This window comes from Teleopsis dalmanni, chromosome 2 (genome assembly GCF_002237135.1).
Source record: "Teleopsis dalmanni isolate 2A chromosome 2, ASM223713v2, whole genome shotgun sequence".
NCBI classification, from domain to species: domain Eukaryota; kingdom Metazoa; phylum Arthropoda; class Insecta; order Diptera; family Diopsidae; genus Teleopsis; species Teleopsis dalmanni.
Genome location: NC_051847.1, coordinates 192,183,332 through 192,208,432, shown reverse-complemented (window position 1 = coordinate 192,208,432; position 25,101 = coordinate 192,183,332). Strand labels below are relative to the sequence as shown.

At 29.2% G+C, this 25,101-nt stretch overlaps 1 protein-coding gene across 1 annotated transcript in view; it reads left to right on the top strand.

The window, feature by feature from the left end:
- LOC119676454 overlaps positions 1-25,008 on the top strand; it is a gene marked incomplete at its 3' end in the record, with an annotated part of 27,176 nt that extends 2,168 nt beyond the window's left edge. Inside the window, exons 2-10 of the mRNA XM_038087694.1 lie at positions 7,975-8,355; positions 12,681-12,805; positions 14,425-14,918; positions 14,981-15,849; positions 15,908-16,601; positions 16,675-16,813; positions 18,501-18,751; positions 18,984-19,098; positions 23,072-25,008. Coding sequence (XP_037943622.1) covers positions 7,975-8,355; positions 12,681-12,805; positions 14,425-14,918; positions 14,981-15,849; positions 15,908-16,601; positions 16,675-16,813; positions 18,501-18,751; positions 18,984-19,098; positions 23,072-25,008 — 5,005 coding nt within the window. The remainder of the gene's footprint in view (positions 1-7,974; positions 8,356-12,680; positions 12,806-14,424; positions 14,919-14,980; positions 15,850-15,907; positions 16,602-16,674; positions 16,814-18,500; positions 18,752-18,983; positions 19,099-23,071) is intronic.
- Between the last annotated feature and the right edge of the window lie 93 nt (positions 25,009-25,101).

The following is a 25,101-nucleotide window of genomic DNA, read 5'->3' as shown; positions in this document are numbered from 1 at the left end:
GCTGGTTGGTTGGTTGGTTGCAGTGGCAGGTCATAAGATAACTTCAAATGTACCTCAATTAGCGATTTTTCGCCGTTTTGTTACCACATTCTCGCAAGAACCCTAGTATAGAAGAGTAGAGACTAAATCCATCCCACTGAATTTAGGTAATTTAATAGGTCTTTCATCTTCACCATTGAGCAGTCTGATAAACTATCACAAAAGTATTTTCCTAAGAACCTATATCTTCTGGATGCTAGAGCTGGGCATTCACAGAGAAAATGTCTTATTGTTTCTTTCTCCTGCGGGTTTCTACAACTTCTGCAGTGAGAATTATAGGGAAACGCAGTTTCTCTGCGTGAGTTCCTATTCACCAATGACCAGTAAGAACTGCAATAAGCCTTGCAGTGTTTACGCGATCTCTTTTGATCAGTTCCAGGGATTTATTTTTATTATAGGTGGGCCACGTTAACCTGAAAGTTGCACATGACCTAAGTGCTTTCTACCTGTTATTGGCGAGTTGCAGAAAGTAAAGGAAGGTACTTCTTTTGATGGTCTCCAGGGTAATATAAACTGGTACCGCCAGTGACGCGTCTAGGGAGGCACCAGAGTGGGCTAAACTATCAGCTTTCTCATTCCCTACGATGTTCCTATGCCCAGGAACCCAGATGAGTGTGATATCGGCCAACCGATTTAGCTCGTCGATTGCTTCTCTACATTCTTTTACTATTTTTGATTTTGTTATAAAGGATTCAAGAGCTTTAATTGCTGCCTGGCTGTCAATAAAAATAGCAACACTACATCTGTTCTCGATGTGGCTTGCAATTTGCCGAACGTTGAGTCAGAACGCAGAGTCAGAACGCTGACTCTGAGTTTTAAAAATGGCAGGGTACGAATTCAACCCTTGGTGCTTGCAGTCTCAAAAAATTATTTATGTATAATTAAATATAAGAAATAATAAATTTTTTAATTTATTTTTTGAGCTGTTTATGAAAATATTTTTTTATATATTTTTCATCTAGCTGTAAGTTCCTTCTTGTTAAATAATTAAAAGTTTAATATTTTTTATTATACTCTATATTTCGACTCTCCGTGAGAGTCATCATCAGGATTACGATACGTCATCCACTTTGTTCTATCGTCTATATTGATGATGTTTTGATGTGTTTTGCTTCAAAATCTAATATAAGGTTTAAAAACTTTATTTATTGCTGACTTAACATATAAGATTTAAGATTCCGATTTGGAATAGATAAATTATTTTAATTTTCTGTCTTACAAGAAATGTAAAGTTTAAATTTTACTTAGTCTTTAAATTAAACTGAACAAAAGATTTACTTCAAATCTTTTCAAGTTTGAGCTAATTTAATGAAAGCTATTTAAACATAAATCATTTGAATCATTCTTCCTCAGCAGAACAGAGTTGAGGTTGATGATGGGATATTTAACGGGTCACCACGGATTACATTATTACCTTAACAAAATAGATCTCTCCGAAGAGATAGTTTATCGACTCTGCTTAGAAGCAGACGAGATTTTCAGTCACATTCTCTGTGACTGTCCAGCTTTGATCTGGGCCAGGATTATCTCACTGGGTCAAGAATTACTTTCCCTTTCTGACATTAGGATATACTCAACGGCTGACATTTTAGCTTTCATTTGGAAAGGCGGAATGTCTTATGTTCGGTTAGTGTCTATAGCAACACAAAAGATCAACTATGGTCACGGTGCTCCGCTCCGTTAGGAGTCGGTACCCTCTTTATATATAATCTAATCTAACATTATTTAAATCACTTATTTTATCTGATTACTATCAAAAATATTCCACCATTTTTAGTCATTTGTGCACTAAATTTGGACTTGGGTTCTTAAAAAGTCTCTAAGTGAATTTTTATTCAATCAGATCAAAACTCAGAAAGTAATATTCCTGTTAACTGACAGAATAGATAGACAAATAAACAATCTAAATAGATTCATTAGAGACATAATACATTGTTATGTTGCTCGATATCCTTTTTCCTTGCATTATAAATATAAGAACAAATTTATATACACTTAATTCATTTTAATATGTTTTGAAATAATATAATAAAAGCAATAGTATTAAAAAATAAATTTTAATATCATTCTGCATGCACTTCAGTTTGATTAAAATATCATCTCTCATGTATTTTTTCTTTGATGTAGCATATAATTAAATTTTAACTTAATTGAATTTCTGCTAAATAAAGTTTGTTTACTAAATATAATAAATCTAAATTGTTGTGGTAAATAAATTTCATTTACTATATTAAACAAAACAAATGCTTTTAATTTCTAAAACTTTAATCCTTCTTTTCTTATTTTTTGAAGTTAATTAAATTTTTCTACACTCACTTGGTATTATTTAAGTTTTTAGGTAAACAATAATAATTGCATTTTATGGTAATTTTATTGTATTTTAAATTTATTTTAGTTTTTTTTTTTTGCTCTCCATGTAATATGATAAACTATTATATGTTTTCTGTATTGTAAATTGAATTTTATGGCAATTAGTTTCATATTTTTCATACAAAATTATACTTTGGGGATTTTAAATAACAAATATGTAAACAACAATAATGTATTTGACATGTTTGATATAATTAAAACAAATTTTTAACTGTAATTAAATTATAAAATAACACCTATATTTATTTTTATTATATTAGTACAATTTGATATCATTCGATATAAATATTTGCTGCATTTATTATCTTATAATAACTACCACAAATGCATTCAAAAAACCAATTAGTAAAATATTTCAGCATATTACTTCATAATTATATATTTCATTTATTGTTTATTTTCCATTAATGCAATATAACATCAAAATAAAATTTAACAAATATGTTTAAATAAGACCAAAATGTTTGTAATTAACAAAATTAAATTCATATACTCAACACTTTATTTAAACCAATTTATAATAAATTTTATAATTTTCTTTTAAAAGAAAGCTAATTATATCATTATTTATTATTAGTAGAAAGTAATGCAATTTAATTTATTAAAATGTAATTAAATATACATAGTATAGTAATGAATGAAGTTATTGAATTGGACAAAAAGTTTTTGGCGTTTTGCTGTTTTTTTGATTTTGAGATGCGATAACTTTTAAATGATAAGTTACAACTGTTAAACCTTTATTTTTGACTGATAATAGATTGATTCAGGATTTCTTAACCGATATTTTTAGTACACTCCGTGAGAAAGTATAAAAAATTCCTTGGTTTTCGTTTGCTGGTACTCTGTTTTTGAAAATATTCCAGATTTACTTTATTGGCCCGTTTTATAATACATACAATTTCATTTTCCCTTATAAACTTAAAAATTGTTCTATACTAGTACATACTTGAGTCAAAGTCATATTCAATTTAATTGATTTAATTCGAATAAAGTGTACGTCACCCACTATTCGCAATCTAACATTGAGAAGAAATATTCAGTAGCTAACTGCTGCTGAATATGTTATTATTACAATATTAAGACGATCAGGGGAAGGATGCACCATAAATATGTAAAAAAAATGATATAGTGATGTCTTCAGTGAGGTTACGTTTTTTGCAAAAAAAAGTATTACTGATTCTCGCTCTAATCTTTATATTGTACATAAAGTTGATGATAATATCCATAACGTTCAAGAAGACGTATAAGTAGCAGTCACATGGACTGTATTTTTCTGCCTATACATCAAGAAATTTTTATATATTTTAATATCTTTAACTTTATCTCTTTGGCATAAAGTTAACGTCAGTTTTTCAAAAATAAAAAACCGACCAGGAAAGGCTTCTTTATGTTAGCTTGACCAATCATTTAAAACTTTGACTTACTTCGTCCATATTTTTTATATATGTGATGTATGAAAATTTTTTTACATAAGAATATATGTAAAAATATTTATTCCAAAATATTGAAATTTATTCAGTTCTTCATTAACTTCGGAGAACATTTAATTCATTTAATCGAAATTGAAAAATTAAAATTTTCTTCAGCACATATTTCTATATAACAAGGAATTCGAAAAAGAATTCGTTTTTTGCGAATTTTTAAGAATTCAAATATTTTAGTTAATTTTCAATGAGAGACACAATTCAAGCTAAAAGTTAAAGTTCTAACCATACGATGAATAAACTTCCAACTATTTCGAACTGATTTAATATATAAATTTCTAATAAATTTTAAAGAAAACTTAATTTTAATAAAAACTCGAATGTGTATTCATTAGGATGAAGAAATTTAATTATTGAAAATAATAAAATATTACATAATAAATATTTTTTAAGATAATAAATCTAAACATATATCTACTACCAATATGAATATTTTGTGTATTATTATTCATCTAAATTAATTATTTTAAGTTAAAAGAAAAATATTTCAAATAGAATATGAAATTGCATACCTTTACATACTATTACATATGTATTCACTTTGAGTTGAAGATATTGTAGTGCTTCTTCTCTATTAATTTTTATAAAATTTGTACTTTTTCAATATATTTAAAGTTTTAAATTTTGCATGTTTTTGACATTAATTTTTAAATAATAATTTATTTCACATATCTGAACGCAATGCATGTAAGCTTGTATTTTGCATTTTAAAATTTGTTCATTTTTCCGTTATTTATGAAATTGAATACTAGGAATCGTTAGTAAACTACAAATCCCTCAATTCAGTTCGTTGAATAGAAAATGGAAATGGAATGGAACACTGTGCATATTTTTGCAGATAATAATATGTAATAAGTCCTTATGAGATCGACGAGAGAAACTTAAAATGCACAACCATAAATACTTTTTGCAAAATATTTTTCTCAATTCTATTGAAAAGCAAAATCTTCTTTAAATGTAAGTTGAATAACAGTTTTAGATTTCATGAAAAATTTTTTAATAATATTAAATAAAATTCACGTTATAAACGTGAAATGCAACAAAAAGATTTAATATGAAATTCAGAACACAACACTGCGTATGAGTAACAACTTTTAATAGAAAATTTAATTATAGAAATCAAAATTTTATTCGGATTCTTAAGGTCTGCACGTAATATTGGTTTATTAATTGAATAATTAGTTAATAAAATAATTAATTAATTAAAAAATATTACATATAGTGTATTTATATAATACATACCTTATCTTGGTTCCGATTCAATGTAGTCAATCTATCCAAACTTTCTCATACATAATAAAATACTAATATTAAGTATGTTTGAAAGAAACGTCAAGAATTATTCACTAACATCTGTGAATAGTTATTTGCAGTTTATTTGACATTATTTTGATTGTATTCCAAGTTTTATATCCATAAAAACTACCAAATAATATAAATAATAATATATATCTTAATATATATATATATAGCTTAAATAATATATATCAAAATTTCAAAAATTTAAGAAAGCACTGATTGACAATATTTTAGATGCATATTTCTATCAATTACACTAATTAAAAGTCGACTACATCAGCTAATCTTTCTAATACTAATCAAGAGTGAAGTGCTTTTGTCAATATTTAAACAAAGTAGTAGCTCGATTTAGTATGGAATTCCTGTATTCTCTTTCTCTCTGCTTTTCTTTATTCTCTCTCTGCTTCTATTTCTCTTTATCTTCTTCAATCTTTCGCTCCAATTCTGTTTCATGATTAAATTGTTTTAAACATATTTATTATATTAATGATTACTAAGTAATAATAAACATATATGGAGAGCACTACGACTTTAATAAAACTATTCTACCGCCTGCAGGAGTCCCTAGCCAAACATCTTGTCGGCCCAATAAATGTAAAAATTTATTATATTTAATGCCAATAACTATTGACGTAAAAAATATATCGTTGCAGTGTCGCAGTCTAGACCCAAATCAATAACCTTACCAGGCAAATATATTATTCCAAGATGGTAATGCACTCCAATGTGTCTGCCTTGGATGTGAAATTAGTAGTGTCAGCTTTTTCGTACTGTGTAAGGATGTCCTTTTCTAAACCACTGTGTCCTATCAAACATTTCAATACCAATCTCAGATATGAACACCAAAGAACGCCACTTCCAAGCAGAGAAATCATTCTGAGACGGTAATGCACTCCAAGATACCTGGTTAGGATTTGTCTAGAAAAAGAAAAAGATCTTTTTGGTCATTTGACCATTTGACAGTTTTTGAAATGTCGTACCAGAACGTCGTTAATTTTTGACTGCTGCTTAAGCCTATTATACTTTAAAAGCAAAATTGTCTTCTTTGTATGATTTGTTCAGTTATTATTTTCTACGTAGAGTCCCTTGTTTATTATTGGTTTAAATTAAAATTGATTTATATTTGCAACAGATTCTTCAATGCGTATGGAAAATATTAAAAAGGAAAAAAGCTTTTTATTGAACAAAGCTACATGATCATTTTAATAGTAAAGTGGAAGAGGTAAAAGCTACAGAGTGCTAAATCAAATAAATGTAACTATTTGATTTAACTGATGCTTTTGTTTGTGAATATGTGGCATCAATTAAAATAGCAAATTTTAAAAATATATTTTTTTTGACACCTTACAGCATGCTGAAACTTTTTTCATAAATTATAGTATTAAATAAAAAAATACAAGAAAAAATTATCTCTGATGTATCTGTTACATATCAAAGTTAATACACTTGGCAATATTTACAACATTGGTATTGGCCAGATACTTATATATATCAGTACGTCCGACTCATTCTCATATACTCATCATTCTAAACACAATAACAAGGAATGTGGAATCAAAATGACCCTTTTAGCTAATTGAGTAGATCTACATTCTCTTTGGATGGACCTTAATATTATATGACGATCCTCTGAAGTTTGTTTTTTTGAAGAATATCCCAAACATCTACTCTGAACCTTTTTCATTCTTACCTACATCTACATATAATATGTTTAAAAAACTTGCTTATAGAATATAAAATCTCATCTACTTTAATTGATATAAGAAATTATAACTCAAAAAGTTGGTTGTAGTGATATATTTATGCAAATTTTTTATAAAATGTATTAAAAAAAATATTTAAAACAAGTGTGATTCACACGCTTATATATATGCATAAAATTAATCATTTACATAAGGATACAATCTTTTTCCATGATTGATTACATCAAATGACATTAAGTGCTTATAATGGATCTAAAATGCCAAAATTTTCCTATTAAAATTATAAATTTTTCCAGTACAGTACAACAAAAAAAGTGTAAGGCGTTTTAAGTAATGCTCTAATACCGTGGGAGGAAGTAAAGGATATGAATTTAAACGAACAATCACAATGAAATATTATCAATGTATATGCCAAAATGTGATAAACTTTTTCCACTTTATTTTTTTTATTTTTCTTTTTATCATCAATTTTTATTATTTGTAAATTTTTGTTTGTTTTTTTTTTCATATTATTTTATTTTTTGCAACAATCTTGCGTGATTGTTTAGATGAATTTTTTATGCTCTTTGTGTCTTATCATGCTGTGCTTGTCATATATTTTTGAAAAATAAGTTAAATCCATAAACCTACTATGTATGTTTTTATATTTGCAGTTGTGTGTACATGAACATTTTATTAATAAAACAAAAAAAAAAAAATAATTTGTAACTTACTAATGCTATGTTTTTTCTTCTTTCTTCTCTTTTCATCTTTTTTGCTGCTGTGCATCCTTATTTTTCTATCTTGTTTAAAACCACCACAAATTGTTAATACTAACACAACTAACAACAACAATAATATAACGCCTGATTCCGTTAACTCAACACCTACCCGTCCTTGCACTGATTTAAAAACAAAAAACAAAAAAAAAACATAAAATACAATTAATCATGTTAAAACATGACTGAAAAACACAATCCGCAAAAAAATTCAATCACAACTGAAAAATTGTTTAACTTTTAATACACGCAAAAAACAAAAACATATAAAATATATAAACAAAAACAATAAACAAACAAAACCAAATTTTAAAACTGCAGGCTTTTGCGTGCCGAATTGTACTCATTGCGTCGACAGGGCGCTTTAAAAATTGGCAGTGCTGCCAATAGTAGCAGTGGTGGCACATTAGATGTTATACAAAATCCACAACAACAATTGCAACAACAACAACAGCAACAACAACAGCTCGAACAAAATAACCACAATCGACAACAGCAACAATTATCACAACAACAACTTCAACAACAGCTTCCACTGTTACACGAATCCAACCGGCACTGTGCACGCTGTAACACAGAATTGGGCCGCATAACAAATCGGGGCGCGCCGTGTCGGGTCTGTAAATTACGTGTATGTAAAGCTTGCCGCGAGTTTACCACACGCACCACGGATTGGGTTTGTGTGGTGTGCCACAAGCAAATGTAAGTGCCAAGCAAAAGTTAACTCACAAATTCCTGTGAAAAATTTCCAAAAAAAAAATTTTACTTAACATTTATTTGTGTTTAACAGTGTTTTTATTTGCTTAACATTGTTTGTATACCTTAACAGACAACATTTTACATTTTTGTTTGCTTGCATCTGTTAAGTGCTTTGTGTTAAAATAACTGTATGTACCGCAATTCAAAGCAACAATTTTATAAAAATAAACAAAATATCTATATATACATATATAATATACTTCAAGTAACTATGTTTATGTTATTGTTTTAAACTAATTAATTAATTTTTTAACACTAACGTATGTAAAACTCCGTGCATGTAACATAGTTATATATATTTTCTTAATGTTATTATATTAATTTCATTCAATAAAGTTACATTAATGTAAGAATAAGTTGATTGTCTGCCAAAATAAACTTAGAAAGTTTGCTTGCTTACAATTACATATGACGTCATCACATTTTCCGCCTCTGTCAATTGGCGACGACGTATGTCAATGTTAAGTTTATAATTAAATAATTTTCAATTCAATTCTTTTTGTTAATTTTTCTAAATTCTAAATTCGATATATTTGTTGGTTTTTGTTTTTGTTTATTATTGAATAACCCATTTAATACACTAGAAAACTTTTAGTTTCGTTGGTTACAGTCAATTATTCAAATATAAACTTTTGTATTTTATTTTGCAATTCACTATTTCAAGTACGCATGAAATTACTTTTAAATTAAAAAATAATTCTTTTTTTATTTTTTTTTTTAAATCAATTATTTTCGCATCGATTTCAACTTTTACTTTATCAAATTTTGCAGTTTCATTTTTGTGCATATAACTTTAGATTGTAATTTTTATGGTTATTTAATATTAAATTTTCAAGAGAAGCCCTTGAATTAAAGCATTCCATATTAAAAAATATTTTTCTGAAGTACTTTACGTTATTTGATATCAAGTTTGTAATAGCATTAATGAAGCTTGTATAATGTAATTAAAGTATTTTATTATTTTCGATAAAAAATATTATTTTTGTTTTAGTAAGATAAAATATTATTTGTATACATAAATACAGATAAGTGAGTAATGCAGTTAATAATTTTAGTGCTTTTTAATTAAATAATTTACAGTTTTTTTATTTTAGTATTTTATTATAAGTTACGCGTTTAATTTATTTTTTATAAATACTTTTAAAAATAATGCTATTCTGAACATTTAAAAGCATAAGCAGAATATAACACTAAATCCGAATTTAATATTATATAAAAAACAAATATTAACAATTAAAAATAAAAATGTAATTAATTACTTCAATTATTCAACAGCTGGTTTATGATTTCGTTCTAATATAAAGACAGCAAGTGAGTTTGTTAATGAACTTTCATAGCAAATTAACAAAACTCCAGAAAACTGTGCGAACATAAAAAGTCATGTATGGCTTTGGGTCAGTTGGTTAAGGAACGCTGACTCTAAGCTTCAAAATTGCATGGTACAAGTTCAACCCTTGGTGCTTGCAGTCTCAAAATAAAATTATTAACGAATAATTAAATACAAGAATTATGTACTGTTATACTGTTCGAAAAGAACGCTTTTATAAAATACATATATAAATATAAAAATGATATATTTTCCAAAATTTAATTAAATGAAATTCAGTACATATACGTGATATATAAAATGCTATTTAAATAGATTTTTCAAAACACTTCCAAAAAATAATATTGTCCTGAACAAATACTTTTTAAGTGATTATTTAATTAGTAATAATTAAAATTAAAACAAGGAAAAAATATTTAGTCTTACATAGTAGTTTATTGAACATAATATAATGCAAATTTATTACATATCTTTTACAAACCGGATGGAAATGACATATAAATCGGGTAAAAATTTTGCAATTTTATTCCTAGAAAATATGGTTTTGAGAATTGGCATTGTAGATACATTTTCAAATGGCTATATCTCAGGCTCTATAAAAGGTAGAAATTTTAAATTTGCAGCGATTCAAAGATAATTGATTAAACTTTAAAGAATTTGTTTAAACAATTAAAATTGTTTATATTTAAGTACTAATATTAGCCGTTAAATTTCAAGAAAAAATTTTTCTCAAAACATATACCCAAAATTTTCATTTTTTATATTTTATTTAGATTCAGTGTTAAATTTTACTTCGAAATAAAAATTTTCAGGATACCAATATTTTTTGAAATTTTTTAATATATTTTTTTCTCCCGCAAAACACATCAAGCACATGCGTACTATATTTCCATTTAATTAATTTTCAAAGAATATACTATAAATATTCTTATATAATATTTTTGATTTTGATTAGTAATAAAATTCTATATAAAACTCAAGTATTTCAGAACGATATTCTTAGAATCCTTATTATCCTATTTAATTTTTTTTGGGTACCTATCGGTCAATAACCTATTAAAACCCTCACTTTGATGTTGATTCTGCCATTTCAAGCTCAACCCATACAGAAAGACTTGTTGACTTGTGGACAATTTTAACCTTTAGTTAGATATCCAGAATTTAGTTCAATAGATATTATTTAATTACTATTTAATATATAGTTATAGTGTACTTATTGTGCATGTCTTTAATATTTGTAGTTAATTATTGTAAATATTTTAAATACAAAGAAGATTTGAGTTGTCATTATTTTTTTTTAAATATATTTTTTTAACTGACTAATTGGTTAATCTTAAACAATACACAACTTTTCAAATTTGTTTTAAAAATATATTTTATTTTTACCAATATGTGGACTATAGTTATATAGTTACATACTATGTATGTACATTAAATATGTATACTATAGTATGTGAGGTATTTATACTATAGTTACCTTTAACGCGTTTAAAAATATATAAATGATGTTTTATCATTAAAGCAATAAATCATTACATATTCATTATATAACTTATTTTCAAAATCATTTAATTTTAAATTTAATTTAAAAAAAATAATATATAAAAGTTCCATTCATATTGAAGTTGATTGCATTTCAATGATTCATTCAATAAATTTAATTTCATTAAAATTTTTGTTGTTGTAGTTCACTGCTGTTCGAAAAAATCTCTTTATTAAAATCTTATATAAAAATTAAATAATTCGAAATACATATATTTTTTTTATATTATTTTGCGGTTTATTAATTTAGTTACATAAAAACTTAAGTATGCGCTATGTTTATGTTTTTCAAGTACCCAATAAAATGTTAATAAGTGTGAATTTAAAATGCATTAAAATTGAGGTTGAATACCATATAAAAAACAAATAGTTAAGAAATATTATACAAAATAACTGAAGTAGACTAAATGATATAAAATAAAGGAAATAAAACTTTCCGGCACTTACACGTTTCGGTAACGATTCATACTGGTTTCACTATGAAGTACGCCTGTGCATCTATGCAAATCAAATCGAATATAACATTTTTTATTGAAAATACTAAAACTTTTTATTTCAGTATTTGTAAAATAAAAAGTTTGTTATTCAATTATAAATTTAAAGGTGCAACATTTGTTCTAAATGTTTTTCAATACTACACTCCAATTATTTATGGTTCTTGCGAGGAACTAACACAGCGCCCACTTTATCAAGAAAGTCACTTCCATTCATTGTGGGTCTTAATTATACAATTTAGCAAAACATCACAAAAAAAAAAATAAATAAATAAAAACGCAAACAATGAATATTATATTTGTAATTGAAATTGAAATAGAAATAGATTTATATATGTAGATATATATAGATATATGTATATATTGCTAAGCAAAAAAAGAAAAATCTTCACAATAAAATTCATTTGTTTTCTGTTGGCCTAATATTGCCAACACATCATCGTTCACAAAGTACTGCATACTACACTTTTAGAAACCAAGTTTGGAAGTATTAAGGCTGCGTCTGAGCTGGTGATGTTGGGTGCATAAACCAACCCAAAAATGTAGGCGGCAATACAAATCAAACTTGAATAGGTCTCTTTCAATTGATGATGACGCTACTTCTACTTCAACTTCTGTTGACTGCGCGTTCGCAGCCTTGTCAACTGTCAACTTCACATCATTAAGATATATTGAGTTTTTTTTCCGAAATCTATCTGTTGCTGTTTTCTGTTGTTTGCAAAGTTTTGGGTTTTTTTTTGTATCTGTAATGTTGTCATTTGGTTTTCAACTGCACTGCAAAGCAGTCTGCAAATTATTTCAATGAAAACTTTTTATTTCTTTCTTTTCGAGAGCTCTGAACAAAATAAAAATAAATAAATGTTTTCATTTCTTATTGTTAAATTGAATTGCTTTGCCTGTTGCAGGGAAATACAAGCCGCAAGTGGTGATTGGTTGAAGGACTATACCCGTGGCTCTTGTGGAGCTGTTGATCATTTGCCTACCAGTGATGTGCTAAGGAAAAGTATACGACGTTCTTGGACAATATCAAGTGAGTAACTTTAATTAATTTTAAATTGAATTCAACAAAAAATAAAAAATAATTATTAATACGAAAATAATAAAACATTAAAATAAATATATAATAAAAAATATAATATTAAATGTATTACATCAATAAAAATAATTAAAAAAACTCAAAAATTTAATTATTGTTATATGTACGAATTCAATACGAATAAAAAAACATTATAAAATAAAAAAAAGTTATGGTGAAAATACAATATATGATTATTACTTTAGTATAATGCAATCTATGAATGACATTTAATCTAAGTAGAGTTGGTCTGTGAATTTATGCAGAATTAATTAATTTTAGATCTATATTGACTATATAAATCACAGGTCATGAACCTAAGTATTCCAGTTTTTTAAAACTGATTTCAACTATTTAAAGTAATATATTCTACTGACGATAAGCGCACTGCTCTTGAAAGGAAAATCTTAAAGTTTCACAAACCGATGATTAATTGAATAATACATGAAAAGTGAAACATATCTATATTAACTTGAACTGCCATATATCGACAAGGAGTCATCAAACTAGTGACGGCAAACGGTACTTTCATTTAGAATTGAAAGGATTTGTAACCTCCATTTATAACAGAGTATTGTCAACTCTTAACCTCTATCGATCAATACATAGCGAACAGATATATAGAAGTTGTGGGTACCATGAAAAAACAGTTAAACATATTATATCGGAATCCATCTTTGCAATGTAGCAAAGTTTACACATGAACCACGTTTCATTACAGAAAAGGTTCTATATATATGAACCCCTTTTAATGCTTAAAAAAAGAATACGTTCATTTTATTATATCCCAACTGCACTTACTAAACTCATGTAATACCTCTTACAAAATTTAATTCAAATCACTTTTTAGAAAACTCGATAGTCACAATATATGGTATATAATCACTTTTTAGAAAACTCGATAGTCAGAATATATATAATCACTTTTTAGAAAACTCGATAGTCACAATATATTGGAAGTGATACAAAAATCTATATCAATGAAAATATGGCGATAAGACAACAGATATTCAAATTTATAATAACCTAGAAAAATACAACCTGAACTATTTCTCAAAAGAATATTATACCTTGCCAAATTAAACGGGGAAGTTTGGTTCCTAATGGTCAAATCCAAATTGGATTTATTAAATCTTTAAAATGGGATGTAATAATACCGACAAAAAATTGTCGTATAATAATTCAATTTATGAGAAAAATATGAAAAATACTGTCAACCATTATGATAAAAAAAAAAAAATAAAAAAAAAATGGAGTCATAATAAAATAAATATATATTTTTCTTTTGTAAAATACATAATAATAAATAATCGAACCAAATTTTATTAAAGTGAATTTAAAAAAAAAATATGTATAAGCTATATGAAATTATAACAAAATTATTAAAATGTTTATATATAAATTATAAATATAATATAAACAATTAGAAATTTCTAAATAATAGTTCTAAAAATAAATAATAATGATAATTAACATCTAATATTCTAATGTCAGGAATACACAAGACTAAAATCGTAGATCTGTGTTAAAAAAAATATATACATATATTAAATAAAATTTTTTTCTAATTTTAGATCCCGAGGACGATCCGAATAATCCTAATCAACAAGCTCAAGTTGGCAATAAATTATTTCCTCAACAGCAAAATTTAAATGAAACTCAAACCGCTGGCAGTTACCCGTCACTAATACGCCATCAACTACCACGAAATCCCATGAACTATAATCCCGGTAGCGGTATTATTGGCGTACAATCAACAGACTATCATATAAATCCACAAAGACGTGTGTTACGTCAATCTACTTTACCTAGTTCTTTACCAAATAATGATGCAAATAAAAGTGGTAGCGGTGTAAACTTAGCAAATTATAATAGTGTCAATCTAACCGCGCCCACATCACCGCATCAATTGCAGAAGAGTCCTTTGTATCCGAGCGCGTACAATAGTGATGATATTATACATATGAGCACTACAGATTGTGATAATTATACGCAACAAATGCCTATTAATATACAACAGCAACAGCAACAAAGTGTGATAAATAATCAAACTCATCATCGTTTACAGGTATTTCGCCTAGCTTTTATAAAAAAAACTATATTATATTAATCTATCATACTTATTTACAGGTCCGTAGACAATCAACCTTACCAGCGAATCCATGTCAAGCTCCTATGTATATGTCCACATCTCCAAATCGCGGTTACAGCCGTTCACCAGAGCGTTCACCGGGTGAGCAACGTTATCCACCATTTATACGACAGACATCATTTCCATGCAATATGACAGAGCAACCACATCTGGGTACAACAGCACCAACTTCTTATGGTACACCACCGCACCGAACTAAAATTTTACCATCTTCACCAAACTATCCAGGCAGTGCACAATATCAGCAACAGCAACAACAACAGCAACAGCAAGCAGCACAACAACAATTGTATGACACACAGGCACCCGTAGAGGATATGGATTACGTGCAACAAATACCAAAGCCACGTATGTTGCGACAAGCCACCCTACCCAATCCAGATCAACATGTAAAATTATTACCAACCTCACCACCTAAACGCCAAACATCTCCACAATATCGCCGTTCACCTGAGTTCATGCGTCAACAAACTTTACCCAATCCTGAAGCATTTAGTGGTAATTCACTGACCGTACATCCAGCTGGCGTTACAAATGCCAACTCACCAGCTAAGTTTATGCCCATTTCCCCTCGCCAAAAACAGAACTTCCTCTTCCCAAATGTACAAAATCCACGTCAATTTTTATCCCAACAAAATGTGCCAACTGTTGGCATTGCAGATACCAGCAGTGGCAGTGGAAGTGGAGAACAATATGCAAGCAGTCAGAGCGTAAATATCCATCGTGATCATGCCAAAATGATAAAAGTGCGCAGTCACAGTAATGAAGAATATTCAATCACTAAACCATATCATCATTCCGAAAATAGGCGCATCTTACCGGAGATTCCCATTAATCGAAGTGTTAGGTAAGTTAGCTATTAAATTCGTATTTCCAATTACTTTATAGAATTTCTTTTTTAACAGTCGCTCTCCAAGTCGTCTTGTGCGGCAGGATTGTGTGAAGGATGAACATATGCGCACCTTTGGTGAAGCGAAACAACAATTCAATCAATTTCAAGATGTTACAGAAGAAGATGATAATCGACCGGAATATGCTGATTATTTTGTTGACAGCTCCAATAGTTTTTTGGAAGCAGACGAAGTGCAATATGAAAAAACATATAACACTGGCTTTAGCAGTGAGCCACGTATTATATATAATGATGGTTCAGATGATGGCAGCTATAATCAGTATCAGCGACCAATTGTACATAGTTCAGAAAATGTACTAACAGCACGTGGTTATGGATATGGATATGGAACAGATAGTGATAGTTTAGCTGGGCACTCATTGGGTGGTGGTAGTTTAAGTGCAAGTGGTGGTGCCTTACCGCGTACTCCACCACAGCTTCAAAACCGCTTAAGACGGCGACAGTCACGTGAAATGCAAATGCAGCAAGATGAACTTAATCAGTTGAATATGCAAGCAAACAATGCTGGAGGAGGAGTTGTGCAACCATTAGTTGGGCCTAATGTCAGTGTCACTAGTGCTCAGCATGAAACACATGAACGCCGTAAACCCGAACAAATGCGTTCAGTATCAGAAGATTCTGGCGCAAAAAATACCCCTAAACCGGTAACAAGACGATCGTTGTCACACCCCGAAAAGGAGACTCAGGTCAGTTGTGTTTCGTTAAAACTTTTAGTTACTGAAAAGCTTTTCAATAAAAATTATTTTATTAAAAATTTAGGCTCCGAAAAAACCCGAACCAACGAAAATACCAAGTCCAAAACCTTTAGCTGATATTTTGGATAAAGTACGACAAAATACGAAAATACCAACGCCAAGACGCAGAAATAGTAGAGGAAATATTGGAACCGAAGAAGAAGGCAAGTAATTCATCATTAAGTACAATGTATTTTGGAACAAGATGATAAACATTACTAATTATGAGTGAACCACACAGATTATTTAAGAATACTTAATATTAAACCGTTAAATATATCTCTCCATCTCATGTGTCAGTCCCCATCTTTAATTAGGAGAAGATCTCTAATCTTCGGGCCCCTGACTGACTGACTGACCTGACCGAGCTGTCATCTTACAAAATTTGGGGCTTAGCCAAATTCATATAATTGGCAGGTTGGTTCACCTTTACCTTATGGGTAGTCAATACCTTTCGGCGTTGGTCGTACACAGACCTTTTAGTCTATGTATGAACTGCGCTATTCCTGTGGTACCCGTAGGAACCATTTTTTGAACTCAAGTGAGCTTTCTTGGACACAAAGTCGCAGACTAATATAATATTATGGTTAAGGAAGCTGTAAATGATTTTTTTAATAACTTCTGGATATCATTATAGTTGCATAGAAGAATTAAAAATTTCTAGTTATTCTAAAACAGCCGACCACGCTTCTTTTGAAGAGTGGTCGCATAGTCAAAGAAAGGTATTTATCTAAAGATATATCTAAAGGTATTCATGATGCTGAAATCTAATATTCATGCAATGTTTATTACAATAGCTTTTTGAAGATTAAATCCGCAATTGAAATTATTATAATACGCTTCAACTATTAAGAAACTAAAATAGAAAAGTTTTTCGATGATTATTAGATCACCTAGCAGTTGGTAGTAAATCTGTTCTGATCAGTAATTCAATAAAAATCAATAAAAATACCATTATTAACTTTAGTTAGCTTTAAAGTGAAAGACCTTTTTTTAGATATTTATCTATAGAGAATATGTTTCATGAGTATGATATGGTTGCAAACACATTATTCAATATAATTTCATGGCCTTTGCTACTACTATTATATGAGTTTGTTTTTTTTTGTGTCTGCGGGGATTATGTAGTTTCTTTTGGGAAGTGGTAAACGGTCATCGTCGAAATTGACAAATGAACCCGACCGTATTTGGAGCCATATTAGCATGAGGAACCAAATTAGTATGATAGACCTACTAGATGTTTTTGAACGTAAACAGATATAGTAGACTAATTATTTATTGTTCAGATAGGGAATTTTTTGGTACAAAAAATGCTATTGTCTTATATGTTATCTGTCGACTGTATATCATATATATTTTATGAATATTTTAACTAAAATCCAAGCTAAATATAGCAATATATGAATATATTTATTGACAAGTTTTGAATATATTATCTCAAAAATTATCTTTAAATCACGTTAACCAATCAGATCGTAGAATTGTTAGGTTACATTTATAATATCAAACAAATTATTCCTGAATTATCTTAATTAATAACTAAATTTACAAAAATTATTTTGACTGCAATTCCGTTCGTGTTCAATTTTATACTTTATAAAGATATCTATATAACATTTTAAATTATTAATTTACAATAAATTTTAATTTAAAATGTCTTTAATCCCACTTTACTTTTTAAATCAAAAATTTAACTTTTTATTTTGTTATTGTTTAAATAAATAAAAACTTCCGGTAACCTATTGATATGAATTAAATCATATTTCATGTAATATTATTTTATGAGCTATTTATTATAAAAATATTCTATTCATATTTTAATCTTTTTATTGTTTGTTATTTAACTTACAGGCAATATAAAAGCATATTTAAATGAACGAAGAAATTCTGATTTATCCGCAAAGACATTAAACAAAAAACAGGAACAAAATTCCGTTGAACAAAAAGGACAACATCCGGTCACAAGCAAATCCCAAGAGCAAAAAACCGACATAAATGCAAAGTCAAGCAATGTTACAAAAGATCAAATGCAAACTGAAAAGAAAACTGACAACGACGATGAAACCAATAAAGCCGCCACAACAACGGATCCAGCGACAAAGGTACGTTGCGGTATGGTTACCATACCTTCCTCCACCTTTTGTTTTTAATAAAAATTCTATGACAATTTTTATTTCTACTAAAGCGAACAATGCAGTGACAAAATATAGATATAATATATAATTAAGATACCTTAACTTCACTTACCACTCCTCACTCTATTTCTTCTCATTCTTCTCTTCATAGTACGTTAACATTTTATGTAATTTTTCTTCGTTCTTTTTATAATTATAGCAACACACCACAACCTTGGGAGAGCAGGAGATACAAAATGCAGTGGAAGCCGCTGCTGTTATTTTCAAAAAAGTTGTGCTACAACGTCGTCAAGAGAAAAAGGCTGCCGAAGAGGGTAAGTCAATTTCATAATTTCACGTATTTTTTAACTTAATTGCTTACGGCTAACAATGGAAATGGTGTTTGGCAAACTAACAGACAACCCACAGCATATGGACCGTTGGTGCTCTGTTCCTTCAGCTTCCCTTAACTAACAGACAACCCACAGCATATGGACCATTGGTGCTCTGCTCCTTCAGCTTCCCTTAACTACTGTAAATTAAATAACATTTTCCTTGGTGTGCTTGAGGGTTTCAATTACTTCATACTTATTTCTGTATTTAAAACTTAACGAGAAATGCTAATTAGAAAAGAAAAACTTTTTAAAATCTTCCAAACGGTTTATTACATTAACAAATGAAACCACTTTTTTAGTTTTTCCGCATCCATTGCAAAGTAAAAACATTTTCTCTACATCAAACCATAATAAAAGCAATAATAATCATAAAAACATTAGTGTTAATAATCTTCACTGAGCTATTAAAGCTACTTAGCGCGAAAAGTAACGCCTAACAAGAACAAGAAAAAAGTTAACTTTGACTTTGCCAGAACAGATTTACCAGTAAATACACTTTACACTCAAATCTTGAAATTCAAATAGAAATATTTTATCTTGTAAAAACCGTATATGTTTATAACATAGTATCTATGCATATTTATATAATGACTGTTAAAACTCTAAGTATTCTTAAACGTTACAATTTTTGATAGATCACCTTGAGAGGTCAGCATAGCCTGCGTTATCATCTTAATAAAATAATACCTGAAACGACAAAATGCAATTTCTGTTTGGATGCGCATGTGACTTTTAGTAACATTCTTAACAACTGTCCGAATTTGATCTGAAGCAAGAAGAGAATGTTAAGTCAGGAATTGGTATCTTCGTCCATAGTTAGTTTGTCCGTAACAGCTGACATTTTGGTTATCGTTCGAAAGGTAGGGAGTGTGTTCTGTTGAGTTAGGATCAAACGTAAACCAAAAGATCCATAATAGTTGCAATGTTCCGGTTTCCGAAAACCAGCACCCCTTTCTTTTTCAATACTAATCGATTGGTAAAAATTTTGTTACCAAATCTGACATAATTGTGCGTATATATGAAAAGTATTTCTTGTGAAAAGTTATATGTGAAAACAAGAATTCATATTATAGTTCTACATAAATTCTAATCCATTGATTATACTTTTGTTAACAATGTATTGGGCTAGAGAAATAATAATCGGCGGTTTAAAATGAATGACCACTTTCGTTTTGGGTATTTTGATATGAATAATGTTCCTCAATCTAATCTCTTCTCACTAAGAAATAAAACACTAATTAATCTCTTTTTCAGTTTTATTAGATTTATTTAAGACACTACCGATATAGACGAATGAACAAACGATTTCAAAGCATTGCTTGTCAAATGATCAGTGTTGCCAATTTGATGAATATATCTTGTTTCTCTACGTAGACATATTGTTCTACGGTATAATTTGAAATAATCACTTCTTTCTCTATTTCATTTTCAATAACCTAATGGTCGACAGTGAGCAAAGTAATCGTTAATTATATGATCGCGTCATGATGCTCCAATATATATTGGCATAGTCAGAATTGTACCAAAGGTCTGAGCTACTGCAAAATATATTTTCAACTAGAGCACTCTCTGTAGATTATATTGTCAAGAGAAGAACCTTCTCATAATACAGTTAACCATGCCGCCTTCCTGGATAAGTCACTGCTAATATATATTGACTGATTTTTCTGACAAATTCGTGTCGAAGTTAGCACTTTTGAATAAATTTTTTAATTAATTTTTTTATAAGGTATTATCTTTAACCACGCTGAAACTAATTTCACTTATGTTGATGATGGTCAAGTGCGAGCTAGTATCCCTTTTTTATGTTGATGAGTTATTCCTATTTATATATGAATTATAAAATACTTGCCCTTTGTTAACCTTATAGTACAGAATCTTTTCATGCAAATATGTAAATAATAAAGAAATATTCTTCTTTAAATTTTTTTCTTCTTCCGAACGCTGTTTTACAGCAAAATATCATGTAAAGTTGTAGGTACATTATAAAAATCTGAAATTAAATTAAATATTTTTTTTTAATTAATTTTTAGATTTTTCTTTAAATTTATCTAAACTATCTGAAGTGCATTACAATAAGCATAAATCATTGCTTATAAATGGACTCATACAATCAATATGGTTTTACTTGTTAAGCATATATGAAAGAATCTATTTATGTTTTGTCTTACCTTACTAACTTTAATAACAATAAATTTCCAATATACAAAATAAATTATATTTCGGGTTATGTAAATAAAAACCGCCTACGGACCAAACAAACTTTAAGTTTTTCCGGGTATTTTGTGGCAGCTGAGTATCTTGTTATCCTTTGAATTTCAAAGACAATTTTAGTCAAAAACATTTCGAGCGATGTGTTAACCCATATAAGCCGTAAAGCAAATATACATGGCATATTACCTGTGGTGCAGTGTTTTCTAGAAAAGTAAGCATGTGTGTCTTATAAATGTGTGTCTGTTGGTTTTATACCAACAACATGAAGACAATTATGCTATTAGGAAACTCATGGTTGTCATTTTGCAAATTTCCTATTTTTAGACTATGTAAGGGCGTTTTGACATTTAAATTTTACTCAGATTATACATATTTTTTAATATTTTCATCTGTTATATTATGATCAATTTGCTTTTATTATAAATTTATCATCTGTTTATATGTCATCTGTTTTTATGTTACTTAATTTAAAGCTGTTTTGTTTTTGATAAGAAAAAATCGAATATCAATTATATTAAAGAATTTAATATAATAACAGAAACAAAACTTTTTTAAATACCATATGTAGAAGTACTCACATTTCAAATTCTAAGAAAGTCATTCAATTTTTATGAAACAAATACTTCTAACTCGTTTGGAAATTAAAACAGATCGAGTGAGTTCAATCTTATATAAAAACTACATTCTTATTAAAATTTAAATTTAAATATACCATAAAATGGTAAGATAAATGAAGTTCCAGCTGAAAAAACAAAAATTAAAATTTACGTATTATACTTAAAATTGCAAATAATATCACATTATAGCTAAAGTAGAATTTCACACTATGCTCTCTTTCGTTCATTGTATAGAACACTGACCTGTCCCAATAAGGACCAATTAATTCCAAAAAATGTAGTTAAAAGGATATGAGTGAAACCTAAGAACTACAAATGATATAATCATAAGAAATAAAAGACTTCAAAGTGAATAAATTAGACCTGGAAGGACCAGAAACTAGGCTAATAAAAATAGGCTAGCCACCGTAAAATGTACCAAAAAAGTGGAGATCTGAATACAGATCGTAAATCTAAATGGCAACATAAAAGAAAGTCTCTCCGAAGGGGGCGTTTCCGAAACACACTACATATGTTAGTATGTTGATATACTAGGGAGTTGAGTACACCATTCCGACGACAGTCAGTTTGGCGATGTATAAATCATTCCAACTACTCATTGCACAAAAAAAAACTAATAAACTATTAAGAAAATTATAAAATTTGTTATTAATTTCACTTTTAATCAACAGCAAATTATTTTAAAGTACATAGTTGAGGTCATATGATCACATATCTGCCTACTTAGAATAAGAAAAGGAAAATAGTAGGCGCCTACGACGGTTAGCAATGTTTCTTGTATTGTCTTTAAGGTGTAGTTTTGCTACATAAACACTTCACAACTTAATAACTTAACCATTTGTGCAAAATATTTAAAACATTAACAATAAAATTATTTACAAAGTAATATATATAAGAGAAATAATACTAAAAAAATGTTTATAAAGTATATTTAGACTAACAGGTAGTACTTATGAATTCTTTTCTAATGGTGTTGGTGTTAACTCTAGTTTGGCTTATAAGGTACTAACAAGGCCAACAAAATAGCTTGAATTTATTTAATTTAAAATATTTCCATTACTTTTTTTTCATAATTACAATAGATACTTTCGATGTGGAAACTTCCTCTGAATTAGAGTTTAAATCAATAACATTTAATCAACAATACAATATGGATGCCGATGAATTTAAGCTGGTATTTATAAATTCAGATTCTGCTTCATCAAAGGATGACGAATGTGAAGATAGCAGCTCAACTACATCCTCCACCAACAATTGCAATAGTATAACAATCGATGATTGTGATTGGGATTATTTTGAGCCAACAATGCTTGGCAGTAATGGTGCCATTTCAAAACAAATACTTTATTCGCCATATCAATCGCCATTATTTGGACGTCGTAGACCATGTGATCTCAAGTCCAGCGATAGTACAATTTCTCCCACGGAATCACCAATATTTTATCGTAAACAATTGCTTTTTTATCCAAAAATACGTGAAAGTGATACCGGCACCGATGAGGAAATACTTATGCAAGGTGAAAGCTCCTCACAAACCAGCTCCGATAGTTACTTAACAAAGTCGTTAGGACGACAACAGCATTTAAGTATGAAAACACGCATTAAAACGCGTTTTCTAAGCAAAGAACACAAAAATCAACGCCAAAACTCTATGAAAATTCAGGCAAACTGCTTTGCCAATAACGGCAACACAACAAATACTTGCACTTGCGGCTCCAGTAAGGCGGTGAGCACCGAAAATGTTGCTGCCACAATAACACAACCACAATATGTGCCAATTCCCGTACCAGTGCCGATTCCGGTACCAATGGCTGCATTTCAAAATTGGCATCCAAATGATCTACTCACAGATGCCGCTGCACACGCAACAAAAACAAATTATAAAAACGAAAATCTATGTGCGTCCATACAAAAACTTTGGTGCACAGCTGGTCCCAATTTGACACAACAAACAGCAACGACAAATTTACAAGCCGCTGCTGCTGCAGCAGTGGCAGCATATTCCAATGCTGCTACAATCGATGCATTGTCCAACAACTATAACACATTGGCTACTGAATGTATGCCAATAACAACACCAACAACAACAACGAATTTACTCTCACGTCTTACCAACGCCGGTTTTAATGCGTCAACACCAGAGCTCAATACATCAACCTACTCACATTGTTCGAATTCATCAGGTTATGGCACAACAACCGGCGGCAGTTTGGAGACGTTGACCGGTAGTCTTACTAACCTAACAAAATTGGCAGCGACAGCAACAACAACAAAAGCTCACTACCAACTAAACCAACAAAAACGACAACAAAAACACGATGAAATGATAAAAACAAACTTCATAGCAAATACAACAAATGCAACAACAAATACAACAACAAATAACAAACCAGAAACAAAAAGCGAATTAAAAAAGCCAGGGGCATATATAAACACAACACCAGCTGTTACAAAAACAAATGTTTCCAATCTAGACAACAACAACAGTAACAACAACAGCAATAACATTGTACAAACACAACCAATAACTAAAGACAATTCCACTGCGTCAACGTTAACGCCACCGCCACCGTCACCGTCAACGTTAGCAGTGGCGTTGAAGTGTATATCGCCGTTAATGGAAACAGAAACATTAACTTATAACGATAACGTTGACGCTTTTAGCCACCACCGAAACTCAAACCAACAGCAAGACAATATGTTAGTACCTATAAAACCGTCGTCGGGTTTAAGTCGTGGATTTGGGCCAACGGATATTTGTGCTTTGGATTTGTCGGTAGGCAGCACAGCAAGTACAATTTTAAAAGACAACAACATAACGCCCACCAAACAACAAGTTTTAACGTCACTTTCAGTAAAGCAAAATAATAAAAAACTTTTTAATTTTAATGCCAGCAACATTGAACAACAGCAAAAATATGATAACGACGCTTTTGATATCGGAACAAATACTGATAAGCTAAAATATATTGAAATAAATGATGTAGTCGAAGAAAATGAAGAGCAAAAAAAATTAATAAAAAATTGTATAAATAATGAATCAAATATTAAACAAAATATAAAACAAAAAAATTATATACAAAAAATTTATATAGACAAAAAACAGCAACAA